Below are 22649 nucleotides of genomic sequence, written 5' to 3' on the forward strand. Positions count from 1 at the left end.
TTACCGAATGCATCCGTTGTAGATGTTATGTAATGCCAAGTTCACACTACAGGATTTTAAGCACTCACTGAGAGGTCGGATTTTGATCGGGGGAAAAGCAGTGGGCGATCAGCGCTCGGCAATCTTTATGTGTGAACTACACAGCGACACATCAAAGAGGCTCACTGACGCCTTGCCAATGCCAAACAAATATCTAACATGCTAAATATCTGGACCTGCCGACTCAACATCACATGGTGTCACAACGAGCTACAGCCAGTGACAGAGCAAGGCATGGGTTGAGGTCACCAGAAGAAAAACAGCAGCAGCAACATGGCTTTAAAGCAACACCATGTAACTTTTACACGGTTCCCCCATGTGGTTGATAAGCACAATTGTCTTATACCAGTGTCGTAAATACTGTTGCTGTATAAGCTTGCCCATGGGCAGCGCAATACACATGAATTTGTTGACATAGCTGATGGAACTGTCTTTTCTTTGCTTCCTCCAACAAATCCCTTTTCGGTTTCTTTGCTGGCTCTGCCATGGCATTGGTTTTGAGACTTGCATATTAGATTGTTTCGTCTTATAGTTAACTGTTGGCTAACTCCACCCAGGCTACGAGTAAAATATGTTACGTATGCCGTAAAGCAGGTTGCACTCTTCCGCTGAAAGCAGATGGGTGGGGCTGTGTGTACCGACCCAAAACTTACAGAGTGTGGTTTGAACGGCTAGGAGGCTGCTCAGGTAGCAGCGGCAGTGGAATTCGTCCGGTTAAGAGGTGTTCTACCACTGAAATAACTTTAGAGACATTATTTTAAGGTCAAAAAACTACATAGTGTTGCTTTAAGAAAAGTTTGGACACAAGAAATGGAGCGAAATTTTTCAGAACAGATCATCACGCAATTTCTTTCCAGCGTCCATTTTCAAATAAACAACTCCTGTTTCACTTGTTGTTTTGCATCATTTCTGTTCAAATTCTTGCGTGTGTTTTCGTGACAAAATGTGGACTGTGTAGAGTCGTTGGGTGACAGAGTTGTTGTCATATCATGTAGTGCAGGGGTGTCAAACTCAATTCCTGGAGGGCTGGAGCCCTGCAGAGTCTTGTTCCAACCCTGCTTCAACACATATACCACGTAGCTTTCAAATAAGTCTGAAAGACTTGATTAGTTGGATCAGGTGTGTTTAATTAGGGTTGAATCTAAACTATGCAGGGCTCTGGTCCTCCAGGACTTGAGTTTGACACCCCTGGAGTAGTGTATGACTCCAAGGCCAGTTGTGGATCATTTACGTAGTGTCACATCGTGTGAAACAACTTAAAGAGAGCAAGTCATTTAGTCTGAACAGCACAGCGATCTTCCGCCGTTTAAAGTTGTGTAGTCTGAACTAGGCTGAACAGGCACCAAAGATCTTCTATTCCGCTGTTAGAACTGTTAGTGGTGTATTTTGGTGAATGAAACACTTTTTTTAAATTGCACATAATTGTGGGACTTTTCTATGTATTTTCTGGTATATTACTGAGATACTTATATAAAGATTAATGTTGATTGTATACCTAGTTAACCCAAAAATGACAATTCTACCATTCAATCTCTCGCATGTCTTTCCAAACTTGTGTTCATCTTCATGACATGAATTAAGATATTTTTAATAATAATAATTAAAAATAATAATAATAATAACAACAATGAGAGATTTCTATTCCTCTTTTGAAAGTCTGTTAACCCAAACCTCTGACAAAATCTTATTAAAGAATATTAAATAAATATATCCATATGAATGGAGCGGTTTAATCTAAAGGCGCTTTTCTACTTTTGGGCCAAATGGTTCTAAGAATGGTAAGAAGCAGTTCCAGTTATATTTTCACTTGAATTTGGTTAGGCATGGTCCGATTACCAACCGTTCTTGATATGGAATTCTTAGCCAGCTATGCTGAACTGTGCTGTGTGCCTGTAGTGATGTCCCTGCTCAGGATTGGTCACAATTCCAATCCACCACAACACTTTTCTGTTGCCTAGTCACCAGTTTCTCTGTAGCTAGCCAAGCAAGCTATTTGAGAAAAGTTATGAAAAGTTAAAAGCAAAATTAAAATAAATATTTCTTCTTTCATAACACGGTCGCTATTTACATCTCATACCCTATGGATCATTGGTGCTCCCCTGCCCAACCTCAAAGATCTTTACACCTCCAGATTGAGGAAAAGGGCTGGTAAAATCACTTTGGTCCCCACACACCCAGCACACTCTCTCTTCAAACTGTTGCCTTCTGGTCGACGCTACAGAGCACTGACCACCAGAACAGCCAGGCACAAGAACAGCACACTGTCCATCATAACTGACACTTTTATACATAGCATCTGGAAATTGTATTGTAAACTACATAATCTGTACACTTGTAAATAACATATCTGTACATTAATTTAAATTTTTTTCTCTCTATATATTTCTGTATATAGTGCATTTTTTATTTTTCTTATATTAGGGTTATTTAATCTTTACTGTGTAATTCTATGTATGTCTGCACTTTCATGTATGTTTGCACTATGTGTGTACTTTCTTCTGCACTGGAAGCACCTGTCGCCAAGTCAAATTTCTTGTGTGTGTAAACACACTTGGTAATAAAGCTCCTTCTGATTCTGATCTTAACTCTTGCATTACAATGACCGACACATTTGTGTTGCATTGCAAAGAGCTTTGTTATCCCAACTGTGAAAAATGAAACCATATTCGTATCAGCTTGGGCCTGACCAGCACAGAATGGAAAGGTTAAGCAACAAGAATGGTTTGGCCTGACGATGGAAAAGCAGCTCAAGTCTTTGGAAGGGACATAATCGCTTTATATGATCAACTGTTTAAAGTTTCGGGTGAATAGACATTCAGTTGAAGGACAGAAATTTCTCAGATTTAATTGAAAATGTCTTCATTTGTTTTCTAAGAATGAATGAAAGTCATTGATGAGTAAATAATGGCAAATTAATTTTTTTGGTGAACTAACCCAAAGACATGGCAGTGTAGGCAGGACAGATTGTGACAACTGATCATCTACATTTGTTTGGTTTTATACAAGTGTCTGATGTTGATGCAGTCTGGGAACTAGTATCTATCAAGTTGATGATAAAAACATATTCTTATTTAACTTTAGTCATGCTTTTTTTTTTTCAAGGCAATCGGTTTGCATGCTTTTTAAAGTAAGGTTTACTAATTAGAATTTACAGTGTGGTTTGATGTCAGCCAAAAAGGAAATTAATTTCAGAGGTGGAAGGCATTCACAATAATATGAATGATTATGAAACATTTGATTGCTGGAAAAACATGGAACACCAGGAACATTTATAAAAGTAAACGGGGTCAATTTCATGCTGACTTCAATGTTTTGATAGAATATCGACTAACTTGCATTATGTCTTTTAACCAGTAAGAACTCAAAAGTAACAGGTAAAAATTCTGTCAAATGAGAATTAAAGTTCCCAGAAAGCCTTTGTCCGTGCTTACTTAATTCAGGTACTGATAAAGTAAATTAATGTAAACACCCTGTAAACCATTCAGTGCCATTCTTCCTGATAATTAATTCTTCATATCTCTCAACAGGTGAGTTCAACGCTCACCAAATGGTGTTAACCCCACTTGACGATTATTGTATTGTATTCCCAAATACGAACAAATGCCTCTCAGTGCCTTTATCAGCCTCCTATTCAATTCATTATGCTGAGGAACTCAACTGTCCATAAATTCCCAATCCTCTCAGGTCTAACAGTTGTCTTCCCAGTAGGGCAGCAGTTTTAGCCGTATGAAGGATGTGCTGAAAAAGTGCAAGTGTTCCAGTCACAAAAATATAAAATTTAAGTGCATATTCACTCCTATTATCTCTTAAATACACTCCTCTGTCCATTCAGAATGAAATTTTTAATTTCAAACATCCAAATATCCAAATATCCAACATCCAAACATTCTTAGCTGGAACCACCTACTGTACACTCTTAACATCCATGGAATCTTTCCATTGCACGAAATGTTCTTTATAATGGAAAGAGGTTCTTCAGATTGTTAAGAAGTTCTAAGACAAGAACTAAGGAAAATTTGTTCTCTTAAGAACTGTTCACTGAAAGGTTCTTTGGGGAATCCAAAATGGTTCTTCTGTGGTAGTGGTGTCCAAACCAAACCTTTTCCTGTCCTGCGGTAGTTTAGCTTCAACCCATATAAAACACACCTGAACCAAAGTAATCAATGTCTTGAGACTCACTAGAAACTTCCAGGCAAGTGTGTTGGAGCTGGTTGGAATTAAAGTCTTGGCCCTCCAAGAGCAAGATTGGACACCCCTGTTCTATAGCATTGCTGTGAAAACCCCATTTTGGAACTTTTGTTTTAGTGTACTTAATATCTAATTTAACCAAATTAATGATGTTACTACAGTACATCTGATAAAGTGCCATCCTGGATGAAAAACTTTAAAATACCTGTAGAGGAGAAAAAAAAATTCCTGGATGACTGGTGAGGTCTTTGGAAATGGATGGTGTTTGGATGGGCTGTCTTGACCTTTTCCCCCATGGTTTTTATTCCATATTTTCTGTGATAAAATGTCAGTTCAGTGGCTTATATTGTTTCTTGTCCCATTTTTGACCACCAGAGGATCAAGGAAAGACATTTAAGGTGCTGGTAGAAGAACCAGGCTCTACAGAGAATGGAGACCTGGACACTAGACCACAGTGTTCCTCTGCCGGTACGGAGGAGGAGGCAGGACTGTTCCTGGCTTCATACCAGACAGATATTCAGGGTTTTCAGCCATGGCAGGCTGTATGCGGCCATTCTGCTTGTAAAGGAACTTTTTATTGCAGATCACTGAAGAGTCTTGGGAGATTTGAGGGGTAACCTTGGGTGGAAGGCTGTGCTGCCAATACTCGGGATTGTCAAAGCTATTTTTGTACAACTTGTCTACTTGCACTGGGTGAGCCAGTAGGCCCATTGTGCCACCTTTACTGGACTTTGCCAAGTTAAACTCTTGGGGTGAATGATTAGAATTGCTTGGGTGTCCTGGCTGATGGCTAACTAGGCAGATTTGGCCTGCTGGTGCTGGAGGGCCAGATTTGATGCCATGATCATGGACCGACTGAACTGAATGAGTATGTTGATCAGGGTGTACAGGCTGAACTGGTGGTATGGCGAAGTGAACGTGTGGTCCATGGCTGTGATGATGGGGTTTACCCATTTGTATGATGTGGGGAACATGGGTGTCAGGAGTGTGGGCCACTGTTGTCACCTGCAATGGAATAGAGATTCCATTTTTCCTTAACATCTCCTGGTTCATGTCGCTGGTGTTGTTGAATGTGTTGAGGTAAAGGGGGTCATTGATATATTCATCTTCACACTTTGGCTTTCCATCAGGGGTGCTGTGGTAACCCGGGTTGTCTAGAGCGTGAACGTCTTTATTTTTATGCCTTGTTACAAAAGGGTTCTCCTCAACGCGATTCAGATGATCTGCAGAGATGACAGACAATGGCATTGGTAAAACACTGCAGACATACTTTTTTCATTTTTATCCATGACTCTTCATTAAAGGTGAAATCATTTTAAAGATATATAGGCAAGTATACTGTGTACCATTTGTTTCTCCAGGTGTAAAATAATGAGTAAAATAATATTTTATAAAGTGGAAACACTCACTTAGTGCACCTTCAAAGGAAAAGTTTACCTCAAAAAATAAGTAATTTGCTCACTGTCGTTTCAAGACTTTTCAGTGGAGTTTCTTTCTTCAGTGAAACATTGTTAATTCTTAATAGTACATTGTAAATTTCAAATAATATCTTGGCCACTTTTCTTAAATATAATTAAAGTGATTAAGGACCTAGATTGAGGAGCTGTCCATAAATGAATGAATGAATTAATTAAAAAATAAATAAAAGTAGTCCATACAACTTAAGTGCTAAATTAAGTGCTATATATTCCAAGTTTTCTGAACTGATCCAGTCTGGTAAGACTCACTGATTCAATTATTCCGTTGCAACTTTATTAATCCCACAATGGGAAATTAGTTGTATGGTCTATGCACATAGACAGTAAAAAAAAAAAAAAAAAGAAAAACAAACCATTTAGAATTTATAAAATTCATTCATTTTAAATTATTAACAAAAATAACTAAAAGAATAATAATAATAATAATAAAATAAAATAAAAACAAATAAAATAAAAACACATTGCAGCACATTTTATAAAAAGACATAAATATTAGACATGATTAAATTAATACTCAAAACTTAATTTTAATTGCATAAATTACCAATACATTCTTCAAAATGTCTCCTCCTAAGTTTTACAGAACAAAGAATGTCATACATGTTTGGAACGACATGACATGAGTGAACAATGACAGCGTATAATAAATTATTTGTGAGCATACTTGTGGAGATCTTGTCCTTCATAGGGGACATATAACCATCATCATCTGTATCTTCCCTCTGTCCTTTCTCTCCCAGCAGGATAGTTGGGTCTGCACTGTAACGCTGCCCGCTGCTGTCCTCTACTGAGTGAGTTGTGGGTTGTTTCTTCAAGCTTCCATTACAGTGTTTCTCGTCTACTGGGTCCAGACCTGATCTTTGCATACCTGCCAGGACCAAGGGGCCACTTCCTGTAGCACCTGCCTCATGAGGTCGGGACCCTGTTACATCTTCGGGGCACAAACTTCCATCATGATACCCAAACTGGTTCTGATCAAAGGGAGGAACAGAAAATTAACTTTGTAAAATAAGATAATTTAAATATAAAAAATAAGGGGTGGGGGGAAAGGTTTAAGAGATGTTCACAAGAAAACATCCAGGACAAACAATAGGGTGCGATTTGTAAAAAAATATTCCCCTCGGGTGATGCTACCCCACCAACTACCAATAGGGCATAGGACTATAAAATACCAAAAATAAAAATATTTTATTAAGTGAAATTTTACAACGTGACAATACAAACAACAATTAAATCAGAAATTTCGTGATCCTGGTTCATGAGAACGCAGAAGTTTACAGCCACTGTAATGTGGGAATTATGATCATGCAATATTGATTGATGGATCTGCAGAAAAATCATCTTTCTGCGAGTAATTAAGAAATGATGGTTCTATTCTATTTAATGAAATATGAGGTAAACATGTGAATACATAATATGTGCACTTTTGGAGCAAAAGATTGTTGTGTAGCGAAGCACACACGATAGAATGTGTACAGGTCTCGTTATTCTATTCAAAATATAATTAACTCCCGAAAGATTTTGCATTCCTGGCAGAAATAAGAATTATTAGTATCATTGTTACCAAGTATTATCATAAATAGTGGTCAAATATTGACGCTATTTAATCTCAAGTTCAAATCTGAAAATGTATTGTAAAAATGTTTCTGTATAACAGCTGCCAAAAATAAGCTATATATTTATAGCTCCTGTAACAAATGGGGCTGGTGGCCCTCCATCCGACCACCAGAGGGAGCCCTCTCCCGAATACTAACTGGTTGCTTCAACTTTGGTTACTTCCTGTCTGACACCATATTTAAACCATGCTGTTTCTATCTCACAAAGTATTGCCAGTTTAACTGCTTTACCAAGCGTTTTTTCCCCCATTGTGTTTTGCTCTATAGTTATGACTATTGTGCTTGCCTGATGACCACTGCCTTTTGGATTACTGTTTCTGCCTTGTTGGACTGATTTCCTGTGTGTTTGATATATTCCTGTCCTCACGACTATGGAACTGCCTGGTGATTTGGATGTGTTGCTGAGTGTTAATAAACTTCCCACTTTTTGATCTTACACTGCCTCCATGTTGTCGCCTACGGCTCCCTCACAGAATACTTCGCCAAACATGGATCCAGCGGAAGTATCTCAGTTACAAGCAGCGTTCACCTATCAGAGTGAAATACTCTCGGGATATCAGGAGCAACTGATTAATCTGAGAAATGCCAATGATAGTCTCACGCCACACATCCATTCTCTCACCACTCCTCAAAGCTCTCTGGTAAGACTCGCTATACCCGACAAGTTTGATGGCTCACCTGAACTTTGTCATGGGTTAATTCGCCAATGTAAGATCCTTTTTGCTAGTCAGCCTTAAGCTTATAATCAAGATTCCAAGAAATGTGCTGTATTAATGTCATTATTAACCGGACAAGCCTTAGATTAGTCATCCGCTATTTGGGGGAGTGATTTATGCATACAATCTACTTTTGAATATTTCATTTCCCAACCCCAATAAGTTTTCGAATATCCTGAAGGGGGACAGAATATTTTTGCTGACTATGCGATCAAATTCAGAATGCTTGCCACACAAAGCGGGTGGAACAAGATCGCTTTCAAGGCTATATTCAAAAGAGGACTTAATGTGAAACTACAAGCGGAGTTGGCATGTAAGGCTGTGGATTTATCCTTGAATGAGTTCATCACTCTGGCCATCAAGATCTATAATCTGATGCGCAACATTCCTCACTCACACAGATTTGTGTCTGCCAGCTATGAACAATCCTAGACACGCCCTGACTCTCCTGAACTGATGCAGATTGCTACAACTCGCCTTTCCTCTGAGGAAAGAGATTGGCATCAGCGGGAGAACCTGTAGTATTACTGCAGAGAAGAGAATTACCGTAGTGCCATCCGCCCACACAAGATCAAGAAAATCCCTCCAAATCATCATAGTGTAAGTACAATCAAACTTCTGAATCCTTCTCGATGTAGTTTTCTTCTGTAATGTGAACTCGCCTTTGATACTACTCTTCAGTGTGTTTCAGCACTAGTGGATTCTGGATCTGCAGTTAATATCATCAACCAAGAATTGACTGACAAACTCAAGATCCCCACATCCCCACGTGTTCCTGCTATCAACATCACTGCCAAACATAACGGCCCCACTGGCTCTGGAATTACTGTTACAACTCGACCTGTTACTCTTCATATTGGACTGTTCCATAAAGAAACCATAACCTTCTATGTGGTTCCATCGTGCAAGTACCAGGTAATTCTGGGCCACCCATGGGTAGCGATTCACAACCCCATAATTTCCTGGAACCAAAGTGAACTTGCTCAATGGTCAACATACTGCCATAACAACTGCCTAACAAAGGCCCTGTCATTCTCCTGTCTCTTAACCAGCATAGAGAGCCCTGAAAACCCCCTTTTTTGAAGAAAAGAAGGATGGCAGGCTTCAGCCTTGCATCGACTACCGGGGGCTGAACAATGTCACGGTCAAGTACAGATATCCTTTACCATTAGTCCCATCTGCGTAGTTTTCTTCTGGAAGGTGAACTCACCTTTGATACTACTGTTCATTATGTTTCAGCACTAGTGGATTCTGCATCTACAGTTAATATCATCATCCAAGAATTAACTGACAAACGCAAGATCCCCTCATCCCCATGTGTTCCTGCTATAAACATTACTGCCATAGACAATGGCCCCTTTGGCTCTGGAATTACTGCAACAACTCGACCTGTTACTCTTCATATTGGACTGTTCCATAAAGAAACCATAACCTTCTATGTGGTTCCATCGTGGAAGTACCAGGTCATTCTGGGCCACCCATGGCTAGCGATTCACAACCCCATAATTTCCTAGAACCAAAGTGAACTTGCTCAATGTTCAACATACAACTGCCTAACAAAGGCCCTGCCATTCCCCTGTCTCTCAACCAGCACAGTCAGCCCCGAAAAGCCCCTTTTTTGTTTGTAGGAAAGGGGTGTTGTGGTTTTCGCTTTTGTATAGTATACCAGGGGTTGAACACATCACGGTCAAGTACAGATATATATATTAGTCCCATCTGCATTAGAGCAGCTATGAGAAGCTCGAATCTACTCCAAGCTCGATCTCCGGAGTGCTTATAACTTAATTCAAATTAGAGAGAGAGATTAATAGAAAATCACCTTCCTAACCATTAGAGGGCACTACAAATATCTCGTTATGCCGTATGGGCTTGCCAACTCACCAGCTGTTTTCTAGTCCTTTATCAACAAAATCTTCTGTGACCTATTGAACAAGTGCGTTGTTGCCTAAATCGATGACATTCTGATTTACTCTCCCAACCTGGAACAACACATCAAGGATGTCAAGACAGTTCTGTCATGCCTGCAACAACATCAACTGTATGCCAAACTAGAGACGTGTGAATTCCACATTCATAAAACAGCCGTCCTAGTATACATTGTCAGCTACCAAGGAGTTGAAATGGACAATTCTAAGGTCCAAACAGTCACAGAATGGCCTCTTCCTAAGACAGTCAAAAAACTTCAATGATTTCTAGGATTCCCCATTCATCCGCAACTACAGTTTGATCACAACCCCCCTAACTTCACTTTTAAAAGTCAAATCCACAAAACTCATGTGGAGCCCAGAGGCAGTCAAAGCTTGTGAAAATCTCAAGATCAGTTTTACCACAGCCCCCATTCTGAAACATCCAGATCCCAAACTACCCTTCGTGGTGGAAGTGGACGCCTCAGACTGTGGTATCGGTGCAGTACTCTCACAATGACATGGCAGTCCCGGCAAGCTACATCCATGTGCTGCCTTCTCGCGCAAACTGGCAGCCACAAGAAAGGAACTATGATGTGGGCAATAAAGAGCTTCTCTCAATGAAGGCAGCAAAAGAGGAGTGGTGTCATTGGCTTGAGGGAGCCGTTCATCCCTTCCAGATTATCACGGACCACAAGAATCTTGAGTATAGCAAATGGACCCAAGACAGGCCCATTGGTCCTTATTCTTCACCCGCTTCAGTTTTTCTGTCACTTATCGACCTGGCAACAAGAATCTTAAGGCAGATGCAGATGGGGGGTTTGGGGGCTGGTGGCCCTCCATCCGAACACCAGAGGGAGCCCTCTCCTGAATATTGACTGGTTGCTTCTCCTTTGGTTACTTCCTGTCTAACACCATATTTAAACCATGCTGTTTCTATCTTTGACATTCTGACATTCATATGATCTGCAGGAATGAAAATTCATATGAAAATTCAGCTTTGCCATCACAGGAATAAATTACATTTTAAGATGAAAATAGATATTTAATCAGAAAGCAGTTATTTATAATAAGTTATTATATAATATTATTTATTATTATTTAATATTGTATTGTATTTAAATATGCTACAATATATACTACACTACTTTACTGTAATAGTATTTCACAATATTATTATTATTATTTTTTTACTGTTTTTTTTTTGTTCAAACAAATGTAGCCTTGATGAGCATGAGACACCTTCCAAAACAATTTTTTTATATATATTTATATATATATATATTTTTTTTTACCAACCTCAAACCTTTGAACGGTAGTGTACATGTAAAGCATTCATCAACAGATAGGTGAATGAATTAATAAATAAACAAAGAAAAACAAATAAAAGGAATAATAAACAATTACAGTAGGGTCCAAAAGTCTGAGACCACACTGATAATCTGGTAATGAAAATTCGTAAAACCTGGAAACAGTGTTTATGTTAAAGAAGAATATATTTTTTTATGTAATTAGGTCCATAAATATTCTAGGAATAGCAACACATGATGTCATAAGAAAAAGGCTGAAAACTGTGAAAATAAAAGAAAATAAATACACACACACACACACACACACACACACACATAATTCACACACACACACACACACACACACACACACACATACACACACACACACACACACACACACACACATATATATATATACACACACACAAAATTGACATATTTATGGTCCCACGTTTATCGTGGTGCTTACTTGATTTGAATCTACATGTGGGTGGGGCATATGGGAAGTGGGAGGAGCATTTAAGGAATGAGGAACCAAGTACTCCTCAGCGTCCATCAGGTCATCCAGCTCCTCTTCATCTAAAAGACTCTGGAAGAACTTACTGTGGTTGGGGCTGGGCAGCTTCATGCGATCATCACCCTGAGATGACAACATAAATTATTATCAACTTAGCTTCAAATTTCAAATTTAATTTTATACAGAGAGATGTTAGCAATCCCCACCTGTATGACAAGGTATCTCTGAGGGTCTCGTGCCATACGGCTGAACTCTGCAGCGAGTTCTTTGAATCGAGGCCGACTATCAGCATCAATCATCCAGCCTGGAGGTGAAGAGGCCAACAATGTGTCATGGATATACAACAAAATTAAACTTTTCAGGTAAAATCTACCTGAATATATGGTTTTACTGTGTTTACATTTTCATAACAAAGAAATTTTCTACATTATTATATGAATTTTATATATCTAGATATATTGGTTTGACATTTGCTTGATCCTTGATTTCATTTAATTTCCCCTCCAATCACGTATTGCACAAATGAAAAGCAAAAGTGGATTTCATGCAAAAAATATCAACCTCTCTTAGGTGTTTTAATTGTTATGTTGAATCAACAGGACTTCCAGTCAAATCTTATTATGACAAACAGATTTAATCTTCATCTCTTTTCACTTCATTGTGGAACTGACTGTGCCAAGACAAATAGAAAGTGAGCACATAAAGAGAGCTTATGTGCTCAAGACAAATGTACCAGTTATGATTTAGCAATCACTTTTTACATTTTAAATGATGGCAAAAGTGCAAAGCATAATTGTATTATAGGTGTAGTATGTAATTTCTGTGCCACCAAATGAAGATTTCTGAAACACTTCCTTGAAAAATGAAAACATACAATATGAACAGATAAGAAAATCTCAGAATATGACTCACATTTCACCATCACCATGTAGACATCTATGGTGCAGATGGGTGGCTGGGGCAAACGTTCGCCCTTCTCCAAGATGTCTGGAATCTCACGTGTGGGAATCCCATCATAGGGCTTTCCTCCAAATGTCATCAGCTCCCAGATAGTCACCCCTAAATGAATGTGAAACACATAATCCATCTCTTAGCTAGTATGATGGTAATGGAACTATAGCAGTGAATGTGAAACCTACAGAGTATGTGTTGTCTTCACCTGTCTTATAAAAAACAGTATCCCAATGCTGTGGTTTAAAATAAGTAATGGGAACTATTAATGCCACTTTTTGCGGTTTTACACTGCTAAATCCTTTGCTAATTTGCATTTACTCCTTAGAATACCCTTTGAGAAATAAATTAATATAAAAATAATCAAAATTATAATTAATATAATTTGATGTAATATACTAAAACAAATCCGCAAATAAATTATTTATACTAATAAATAATAAATAAACAAATTAATGAATTAATCAAACTAACACTATTATATAAAATAATAATACAAATAATATTATACAATTTTAAGAATATAAATATTAGATTTTTTTTTTTGTAATTTAATCAGAAAAAAGCAGTAGTAAAACAAAATTTGCTTCACTGTGTATATCTCACCATAACTCCATACATCACTCTGATGTGTGAACTTCCTGTAATGAATGCACTCCAGAGCCATCCACTTGATGGGCATCTAGAGTAGAAAAGTACAAATTGGTTATTCAAAGAGCATTTCCATATCAACGGAACATGACAATTCAGATACTCAATACTTTAACTGATTTGGGGAAGGTATGAAATGTAACACTAACAGAGTCCCAGAGAGAACCGTCAATTTTTCACTCCAAGGGATTCAAGAAAGTTCTTTACAAGAAAAACTGCTGGCTAACACAAATTAATACTGCTGAATTTTCCATAAATCATCTTCAGATTAGATTCACTTTTACCTTGGTGCATTTTTTAATGTTAAGAATTTCATTAGACAAATATGGATCAAGTTTCAAACACTGACCTTGCCTCCATCAGCACTGTACTCTTTTTCATTGGTTTCCAGCAGTCGAGCAAGTCCAAAATCAGTGATCTTGATGTGGTTTGGAGATTTTACCAGGACATTACGGGCCGCAAGGTCCCTGTGCACCAGCCGCCTCTCCTCTAGGTACATCATACCCTGCCGAAGAGGGGATTTTAACAATTATTACTGAATTACAGTTGTGCTTAATACCACACAGCAACAAGCAAAACAGATCATACAACATTAAAGTAAAGCTATTTTACTTTCACTTACATATAGACCACCACAATAGAAATACATCAGGGATTTAAACACGGCCCTGTTAAATTAGATTCCCTTCCTAAAGATAGGCAGTAAATTAGTGGGACATTTAATCAAAGTTTAAATGGCATCTCTTTATTTCTCTTTACCCATGTTCACTCCCATTTGGCTGTTTTGGGTCACTGTGCATTAATACTTATCTTAGTGCCTCTACAGAAGTTTGCCTATGATTTATGGCTTTATGTTAATCTTCAATTAAAATGCAACTTCCTGGCCTTTGGGAGGAGAGGGGAGCTGTGCTGGAGGGGCTGCTGAACCTCCACATATGCTTTAAGAAAATCACTGATAGTGAGGTTCAAGGAAATAGACCTGTGGGTTTTTTTTCTGGATAATGCTGAATGGAGCCATGATAGAAATGACTGTGGTCGAATAACGGCTATATGAAGGACAACAAGACAGGAATGGAGCATTGAGGAAGATGCTGAAGTGAAGCAGATGTTTGCAAACAAAAAGGCAAGAATACCGGCCACTGGAAACACACTACACACATAGTCATTAAAAAGGGTTTGAGTTGTGCTGTGTAATTGCCATTTTTTGACAAAAAAACAAAACAAACCAAAAAAATATATATATATCCTGCCAATATGTCATTTAATGAATAAAATGAGAAATGACAGGCTGAAACACAAAAAGACTAAATTAAACAAACACAAGAAAGCATGATTTTTATTTATTTTCATTCATATGCACCAATGGAACAAAGAATATGAATAAACCACAATAGATACAATACTGTTTAAAAGTGTGGGGCCAGTAAATTAAATATTTTATTCAGCAAGCATCCAATAAATATTATTATAAATATTGTATAAAATGTATAATATAAAATTAAAATAGAAAAATAATTTAAATGAAGTTAAATAAATTAACAGTTACATTAATTCAGACTTGCACCTTACTCCCCCCCAAATTTTGAAAGGTAGTGTAAAAAAAAAAAAAAAAAATTTTTATCTCTGATAGCTGCAAAAAAATAATGCCCTGACATGCGTATGATGTTGACTGCATTTCATTCTTTTAAGAGCCTTTCAAAAATGGTTAGTAGCAAAACATCTACTATACTTTAAAAAAAATAAATAAATAAATAAAAAGGTATGAAAAAATGCCTATGAAAAAATATGCTTTTTGCCTTCATACTGGTGCATTCAAATCATTAACCAAGCACACAGCCACACCCACACAAACCCCTTGACTAATTCACGACTTTCTTCGAGATGTCATTTGGTGACTTTTTCTTCCAGAGGCAATAGTCATTGCTGCTCAGAGCTACTTATACAGCTGTCTGAGAATTTATGTGAACACGCATGAGTCAGACAAGAGCCGAGTCAGAAACACTGAGTTAAAATACATTCTCTCTGTGATACGGGGAGAGACACTGACCCATCCATCACACAACGACACCACAGACACTGCTTTGAGAGCAGCTACTGCACACTTGCTACACACAATCTCTCGCATTCACTCTCTCAAATATTGTCACGCAGAGTGCACATAGAAGAAAAGACACAAAATATAATACAGAATATCTTGAGCTGTCCATGTAGAACATAACATCTGATTCAAAACCTATTGCACTGTGTTGTAGTATACTAAATATATGCCTTGGCAGCATTTTCATCGTCTCATGTCTCATGTCAAGATGAGGCAAAATTTATTCTAAAACAGTTTGAGGTTTTGTTGCCAAGGCTTTAACATACACAACCATTTTAAAGTTTAGGGTCAGTAGGATTATTATTATTATTTTTTTTTACCTAAAATAACAGAAATAAAACATTTTTAATTGATTAAAGGAAATGTTTCTTGAGCAGCAAATCAGCATATTAATATGATTTCTGAAGGATCATGTGACACTGAAGAGTGGAGTTAAGATACAGTAAATAATGTATTTCTCCTTATATAAGTAAATAAATAAGAAAGGAATATGAGAGAGATCTTTAGCAAATGCTTTTGTCAGCAGAAACACTACAGGACACAGCTGCTCTCATGAATGCTGTCCAAACACAACTATCCAACAATCTTGAATCTTCCAATTTGATTTTTTAATTCTGGGATCAAGAAATTTGGATCTAGTGGAATTAGCATTCAAATGATGAGCTTTACTGCGGCTGGCCTCTAATGTTTCTCTCCATACAGAAAGCTCTCTATTCCAGCAAAGAGATGGGCTAGGCAGTGAGAAGCAGCCCTTTGTGTGTTCAGTTTGACTGGAGTCAGATTAAAGCAAGAGTAAACCCTGCATGTAAGCAGGGCAGAGCATTCGAGTAGCACCCCTAACCTCTGTTCTCTTGTTTTTAAATCTGCGCTACTAGAGGTTAAAGTTTCTCTTAACAAAAAAGAAGAGGCTCCCGCAGTGCCTTATTACAACACTTTCTAACCCCTGGCATGGGAAATAACAAAATATTAGACCTGCATGACCATCGGGGCTTAATTAAAATCGGAGAGAGAAAGCATCATCTGAAAAGAAGAGGGTGGAAGAGTGTTTGTGTCACGGTACGTGGTAGTATTAAATGTTCACGACAAAAGAGTAGAAGAAAAGGAGTTTTTAATAAGCATCAACACACTTTTGACCATTGAAATAACATTAATTTGCGACAAAGACACAAAGTGAAGGTTTATAAGGGCAGGCAACTAAGGAACAAACTAGATGAATAATCTAACACAGGTGAACAGAATGAATGATTATTAACTAATAATGAGAACAGGAAATGAGCAAAATAAGGACAGACAAGAACTAAACAGAAACCGACATGTGACAAATATTGCCCCCCTCCTGGAAGGTGCATCCTAGGCTGTAGTAACATCATAGGCTAGGAACAGGCGGAGACAAGGAGAGCCTCCAGGGCGGATCAGTGAGCTCCTGGATGCCATGGCGGAGCAGTGGACACAGGAGGCCATGGCGGAGCAGGCAGTTCAGGTTGCCATGGTGGAGCAGGGGACTCAGGAGGCCATGGCGGAGCAGGCAGTTCAGGTTGCCATGGCGGAGCTGGTAGCTCAGGAGGCCATGGCGGATCAGGAGACTCGGGAAGCCATGGCAGATCCCCGTGGCTCAGCCACGGGTGTATGCCCCCCCCACCCAAAAAAAAAAATTATTGGGCAAATCTAGGAATCCTGGGGGGTGCTCCGTAGGAGCGGGCACTTGAGGCACTTGAGGGAGCTCTGGGCATGGAGCTGATGCTGGAGCGAGCTCTGGGGCTGGAGCCGACATTGGGCATACTTGAGGATCTGGAGGACCTTCCTTGGCAGAACTGGGGATCAGGAGTCCTCCCTGGGCTTAACTGGGGGTCAGAAGCCTCCCTGGGCTAAACGGGAAATCAGGAACCCCTTCCTGGGCTTAACTGGGGATCTGGGAAGTGCTTATAAGGTGCTGGCACTGGAGGGCGTTCTGGAGGAGCAGGCACAGCAAGGCACTTTAGAGGAGCTGGCACTGGAGCGAGTGCTGGGGCTGGCAGGTTTGACTGCAGAAATGACGGTGGGCGTGCCACAGTAGCGGACGGTGGGTTTGCCACATGATCGGCCGGTGAACTTGACTCGGGAACGGCCGGTTGAATTGACTCTTGAATGGCCAACAGGCTCGACTACGGGCTGTTTCTGGCTCGGTCCTGGACACTCCCCAGACACCGGAAGACTGCTTCCCTCCAACACAGTCCGGTGGTGTCTGGGAGGTCGATGGAGCGATGGTAGTTGGCCCTGAGGCAGAACAGAGACTTGATGGTGGCATCCTCCAAAGCCGACGCCGTGGCGAGCCCGCAGAACTCCCAAGCGTACTTGAAGAAAGGGAGATCTCGGCAGGCTAAGGTGGTGAACCGAGTGGCCATCTCAATCACCGCGGGAAAAACAAAAGGGGAAAATAAAACAGTTTCAGAAAACAAAATCGGGGGGAAAAGGTGCCGCTCACTTTTGGTTCTGGTCGTGTATTCTGTCACAGTACGTAGTTGTAGTAAATGCACACGACGAATGAGGAGAAGAAATGGAGTTTTTAATAAGCATCAACACACTTTTAACAATTGAAATAACATTTATTTGCAACAAAGAAGACACAGAAACTGAAGGTTTATAAGGGCAGGCAACTAAGGAGCAAACAAGATGAATAATCTAACACGTCTATCTTTTTTTTTACATGTCTATTTTTTATTTGCTAAATATATTGCATTCAAACATAATTCATTCAAAATCTACATACTATTTTCACAGATGGAATTTTATAAAAGTCTTTAACTCAATATTTTTAAACTATAACCTATTTTATCTGGTTTTGAATGTTATGTTATTGCTGCATTTATTTTTTTAGCAGAGGAAATCTGTTGAAGTTTACCTCACTTCAGAACATTCATTCACGGATTTGCGCTGCACGTCTTCACACACGGACAAGTGTGACATCATTTACATCTGTAAATAAATAGAATTTAAATTCACGTCTCGCAGACTTCTATGCACTTTGAATGGAACATATACGTTCGCTTCGAACTGGAATCATGGTGAAATATCCTGTGATGTCCACTTCACAGGGCACTTACGTTCAAATAGAACAAACGTCTGAAGACATAAGAGAAACATACAAAATGTGCAGAGCAGGGGGGCGCAAGGACTGGAATTGAGAACCACTGTTCTACACTGCTCAAAACTCACGTTTAAAACATCAGTGGCAAATCCTTTACATATGTAAACGTACTTACAGACTGTGAGTCAGAACAGCCGGCATTGTAGTCTATTCTCCCGGGATCAGGAAACAGTTCTCCATAAACTGTTCTGCACACATCTGAATATTTGGGTCAAACTGTTCTGGAACAGTGTTGTAAATAAAACTTAACCACTGATTTCTAGTTGTGTCCTCTTTTGGAAGGCCAAACAAAGTATTTTCGCATCAAAACAGCGTCTCCACAACATGGCGCAGATGGCAACAGTGAGAATCAAAGGTTACGCCTTCTTTCTTTGCGTGAACATTTGGGTGGCATTATGCAAATCTTCCCACATCGTGACATAGACATGCGGGGGCGTGTTTAAACAAGGCATTTTAGGAGGGCGTGGGCAACTCAACTTTTATAAAGAATATCTCTTTGGGTTTGAGACTTTAGTCTTTGCAACTTTACAGATCTTCTTTATGCACCAAGAGCTTGTAACACTCCAAAGAGAAAGGAAAACTTGAAATTGCATCATATGACCCCTTTAATGGTAAGCAGATTACAGATACAGTAAACAGTAACACTTTACAATAAGGTTCCATTAGTTAAAAATGAATAATACTTCAGCATTTAACACAGATTAATACATGCTATAAAACACATAAAATGCTTGTTGTTGGTTAATACTAGCTAATGCAATAAATAATGTTAACAAATGAGACCTTATTGTGTTACTGCAGGAAGTGTTATTACTTATTATGGACCCATATTCTGGCCAGAAACAATGGTTTAAAGTTAAAATGTCCTAACGATGGATTTGTTTCTTACAAACATATAGCTTTTCACTTCACATGCTGTTAATTGATGGACTGGAGTCACATGGATTGCTTGTGGATTATTGTGATGTTTTTAAACTAAAGGACATTTAAAAACTCTTTCAGTTCTCAACTGTGTTGTCTAAACCTTCACATTTTGCATCCTATCTAGTTACAATAAATAAATAAATAAATGAATAAAATAAAATGAAATGAAATGAAATAAAATAAAATAAAAATAACAACAATAATAATAATAATAATAATAATAATAATAAATCACTATACCTGCATTGCTAGAGGAATTCACAAACTCTTTTCAGCCTTAGACTGCATATCTACATGCACAACAATGTCAGTTTCCTTGATGTGTTATGGAGGAGGAGGATAACAGGACTACATACTGTCTGAAAAGCTGTAGTGCGTGGGCCGCACAGGAGGTCCATCAGACAACATGGTATAATTTGTGATAAATACACAGGAGCATTGTCCATCACACACTGCTGGAACAAAGACAATGATGACTAACGTGGAGCATGAAGAAAAACATTGATGTGCTATATCTCAAACTGCTAAAAGTATGTAGCTAGCTGGCCAAAAAGAATTGTAAACATCATTTGTTATTAATGAAAACTCAAGATTGAACTTGCTGCTGTTTGTGTCATACATGATGATTACATTTTTCACGCATCACCATAAAATCAATTCCTTATAACCTTCATTCTTTTGCTGTCTATACTGGTGCATGCATACATCTCACTTTTGGTTTTCAGTTTTAATAGTACTTTACTGACATGACTGTGTTTTACATGTTGCATTACACACACTCCCCCCCCACCCAAACACACACACACACCCACACACGTTATGCAACAGATTTTACACTCTCACAATCCTTTTTCCTTTAAAGTCCAACATGAAAAACTAATTAAATGTAAATTTAACGTATTATCATAAATTGAATGACATTTAAAATATAAAATTCAGATTCTGATTTTAGACTGAAAAAAGACATTCCTTGCTCAAAACCACAACTGTGAAAATGGACAAATGTAAAAAAAAAGAAAAAAAAGAAAGATGATGTTGTTATAATTATTGTAGAGTAGTTAGTATTATAATGATGTAATATGATTGATTGGTGAGATATCTGCATAAAAACATTAGTATTATTTCAGTACTGGATCAAGATTTCTTCCTTTGCCCACATCTTCAAAAGCAAACATTACTAAATCATTCATGAGCACAGAGTCCCATCTGCTGCAGGCGGCTTGAATTAGCCCAGTTCACTCTAAGCTATGATAACGACACCTCAGCTCTTTTCATAGTCAACCATCTTGAAATTAATGATCCAATCAGACTTTCAATCCCCCAAATCCAAACTCTATACATCTATTAGTGCAGCGGATACCTTGCAGTAATTGGAGAGTTTCAGAGGCTTTCTGCATTTTCCAGAGTTATCATCAGGCTGAATGAAAGCGCTTGTTCAACCTGGATTAGGGATTGTTTGAGAGGTGATGGAAAAAGATAAATGCTGGCTTTTAAAAGCACAAGCATTAAAAGGTTAATAAATAAATAAACAGAAAGACATATTAACAAACAATACATCCAAATTGAATTGAGAAAAGCAGAAGCAGAAAAGAGGTTTGGGAGACCTGCTGCACTACTAGTGAGTTGCATTTGCTCAGCTAGAAAACAACATATGCATAAGTGAAGGTCTTAAAGGAATAGTTCACCAAAAAATGAAAATCTTTTGAAAAATGTGCCCTCCTTCAGGCCATCAAAGATGTACGTGAGTTTGTTTCTTTACTGGGAGAGATTTGAAGAAATTTAGCATCACATCACTGTGAATGGGTGCCGTCAGAATCAGAGTCTAGACAGCTGATAAAAACATCACAATAATCAACAAGTAATCCACACAAATCAATCAATTATCAATTAATGACTTGTGAAGTTTGTAATAAACTCCCCCTCTGGATTTTAATATGAGAGGACAACAGGGGATTTTTTATTTTGGATAGAAGCAATGCTTTAAAACGCCTTAATGATGGATTTGTGTTTTACAAACATGCAACTTTTCACTTCACAATATGTTAATTGATGGACTGGAGTTGTATGGATTGTGGATTATTGTGATGTTTTTATCAGCTGTTTAGACTCTCATTCTGATGGCACCCATTCACTGCAGATGATTTATTGGTGAGCAAGTCATGTAATGATACATTTATCCAAATTTGTTTTGATGAAGAAATAAACTTACCTACATCTTGGATGGCCTGAAGTTTTAAGCGAATTGTCATCATTAGTGAAGCATTTGTTTAAGTTATAAAAGAGGAAACTTGAGAGAAAACACTTAGTGTTGCATACAAAAACAGGGCTGGACCAGATATAAGAATTGAACATGATTAGATAGCTAAATGGATGCAATGATGATAACTTTCTCTTTTCCAATATAGTTCTTTTTTTTTTTCTGGCACGAGAAATGCTAGATGCTGGGAATTATTCAAATGACACCCATCATCTGATGGAGGGTATCAATTTTGATGCCAAGTTAGCTTCGAAATATGCAAATGGCTCTATTACAGCCACACACTTTATCCACAGAGAGACAGGAGATGTTAGAAACAATATTATTACACTCTTTTATTCATTATGTAGTGATAAAACAATCTCATTTGAAATTGGTTTACATTTAAACCTCTGATTCCAATATTATTAAATCACAAAGGTAAATGAAGAATAAAACAAACAAAAAACTTATCACTTTACTTAAAAAAAGGATATATATATATATATATATATATATATATATATATATATATATATATATATTATATATATATATATATACATATACAGTCACCTAAAGGATTATTAGGAACACCTGTTCAATTTCTCATTAATGCAATTATCTAATCAACCAATCACATGGCAGTTGCTTCAATGCATTTAGGGGTGTGGTCCTGGTCAAGACAATCTCCTGAACTCCAAACTGAATGTCAGAATGGGAAAGAAAGGTGATTTAAGCAATTTTGAGCGTGGCATGGTTGTTGGTGCCAGACGGGCTGGTCTGAGTATTTCACAATCTGCTCAGTTACTGGGATTTTCACACACAACCATTTCTAGGGTTTACAAAGAATGGTGTGAAAAGGGAAAAACATCCAGTATGCGGCAGTCCTGTGGGCGAAAATGCCTTGTTGAT

General features: G+C 38.2%; 1 protein-coding gene across 1 annotated transcript in view; it reads right to left on the bottom strand.

The window, feature by feature from the left end:
• Positions 1-214: 214 nt before the first annotated feature.
• LOC109064184 (receptor tyrosine-protein kinase erbB-4-like) overlaps positions 215-22649 on the bottom strand; it is a 187273-nt gene continuing 164838 nt past the window's right edge. Inside the window, exons 21-27 of the mRNA XM_042741326.1 lie at positions 13702-13857; positions 13308-13383; positions 12663-12809; positions 11957-12054; positions 11703-11873; positions 6370-6676; positions 215-5450 (exon numbers count right to left, since the gene is read on the bottom strand). Of these exons, the coding sequence (XP_042597260.1) occupies positions 4672-5450; positions 6370-6676; positions 11703-11873; positions 11957-12054; positions 12663-12809; positions 13308-13383; positions 13702-13857 (1734 nt within the window). The 3' untranslated portion in view covers positions 215-4671. The remainder of the gene's footprint in view (positions 5451-6369; positions 6677-11702; positions 11874-11956; positions 12055-12662; positions 12810-13307; positions 13384-13701; positions 13858-22649) is intronic.

The sequence above is a fragment of the Cyprinus carpio genome, chromosome A1, assembly GCF_018340385.1.
Source record: "Cyprinus carpio isolate SPL01 chromosome A1, ASM1834038v1, whole genome shotgun sequence".
Classification (NCBI taxonomy): domain Eukaryota; kingdom Metazoa; phylum Chordata; class Actinopteri; order Cypriniformes; family Cyprinidae; genus Cyprinus; species Cyprinus carpio.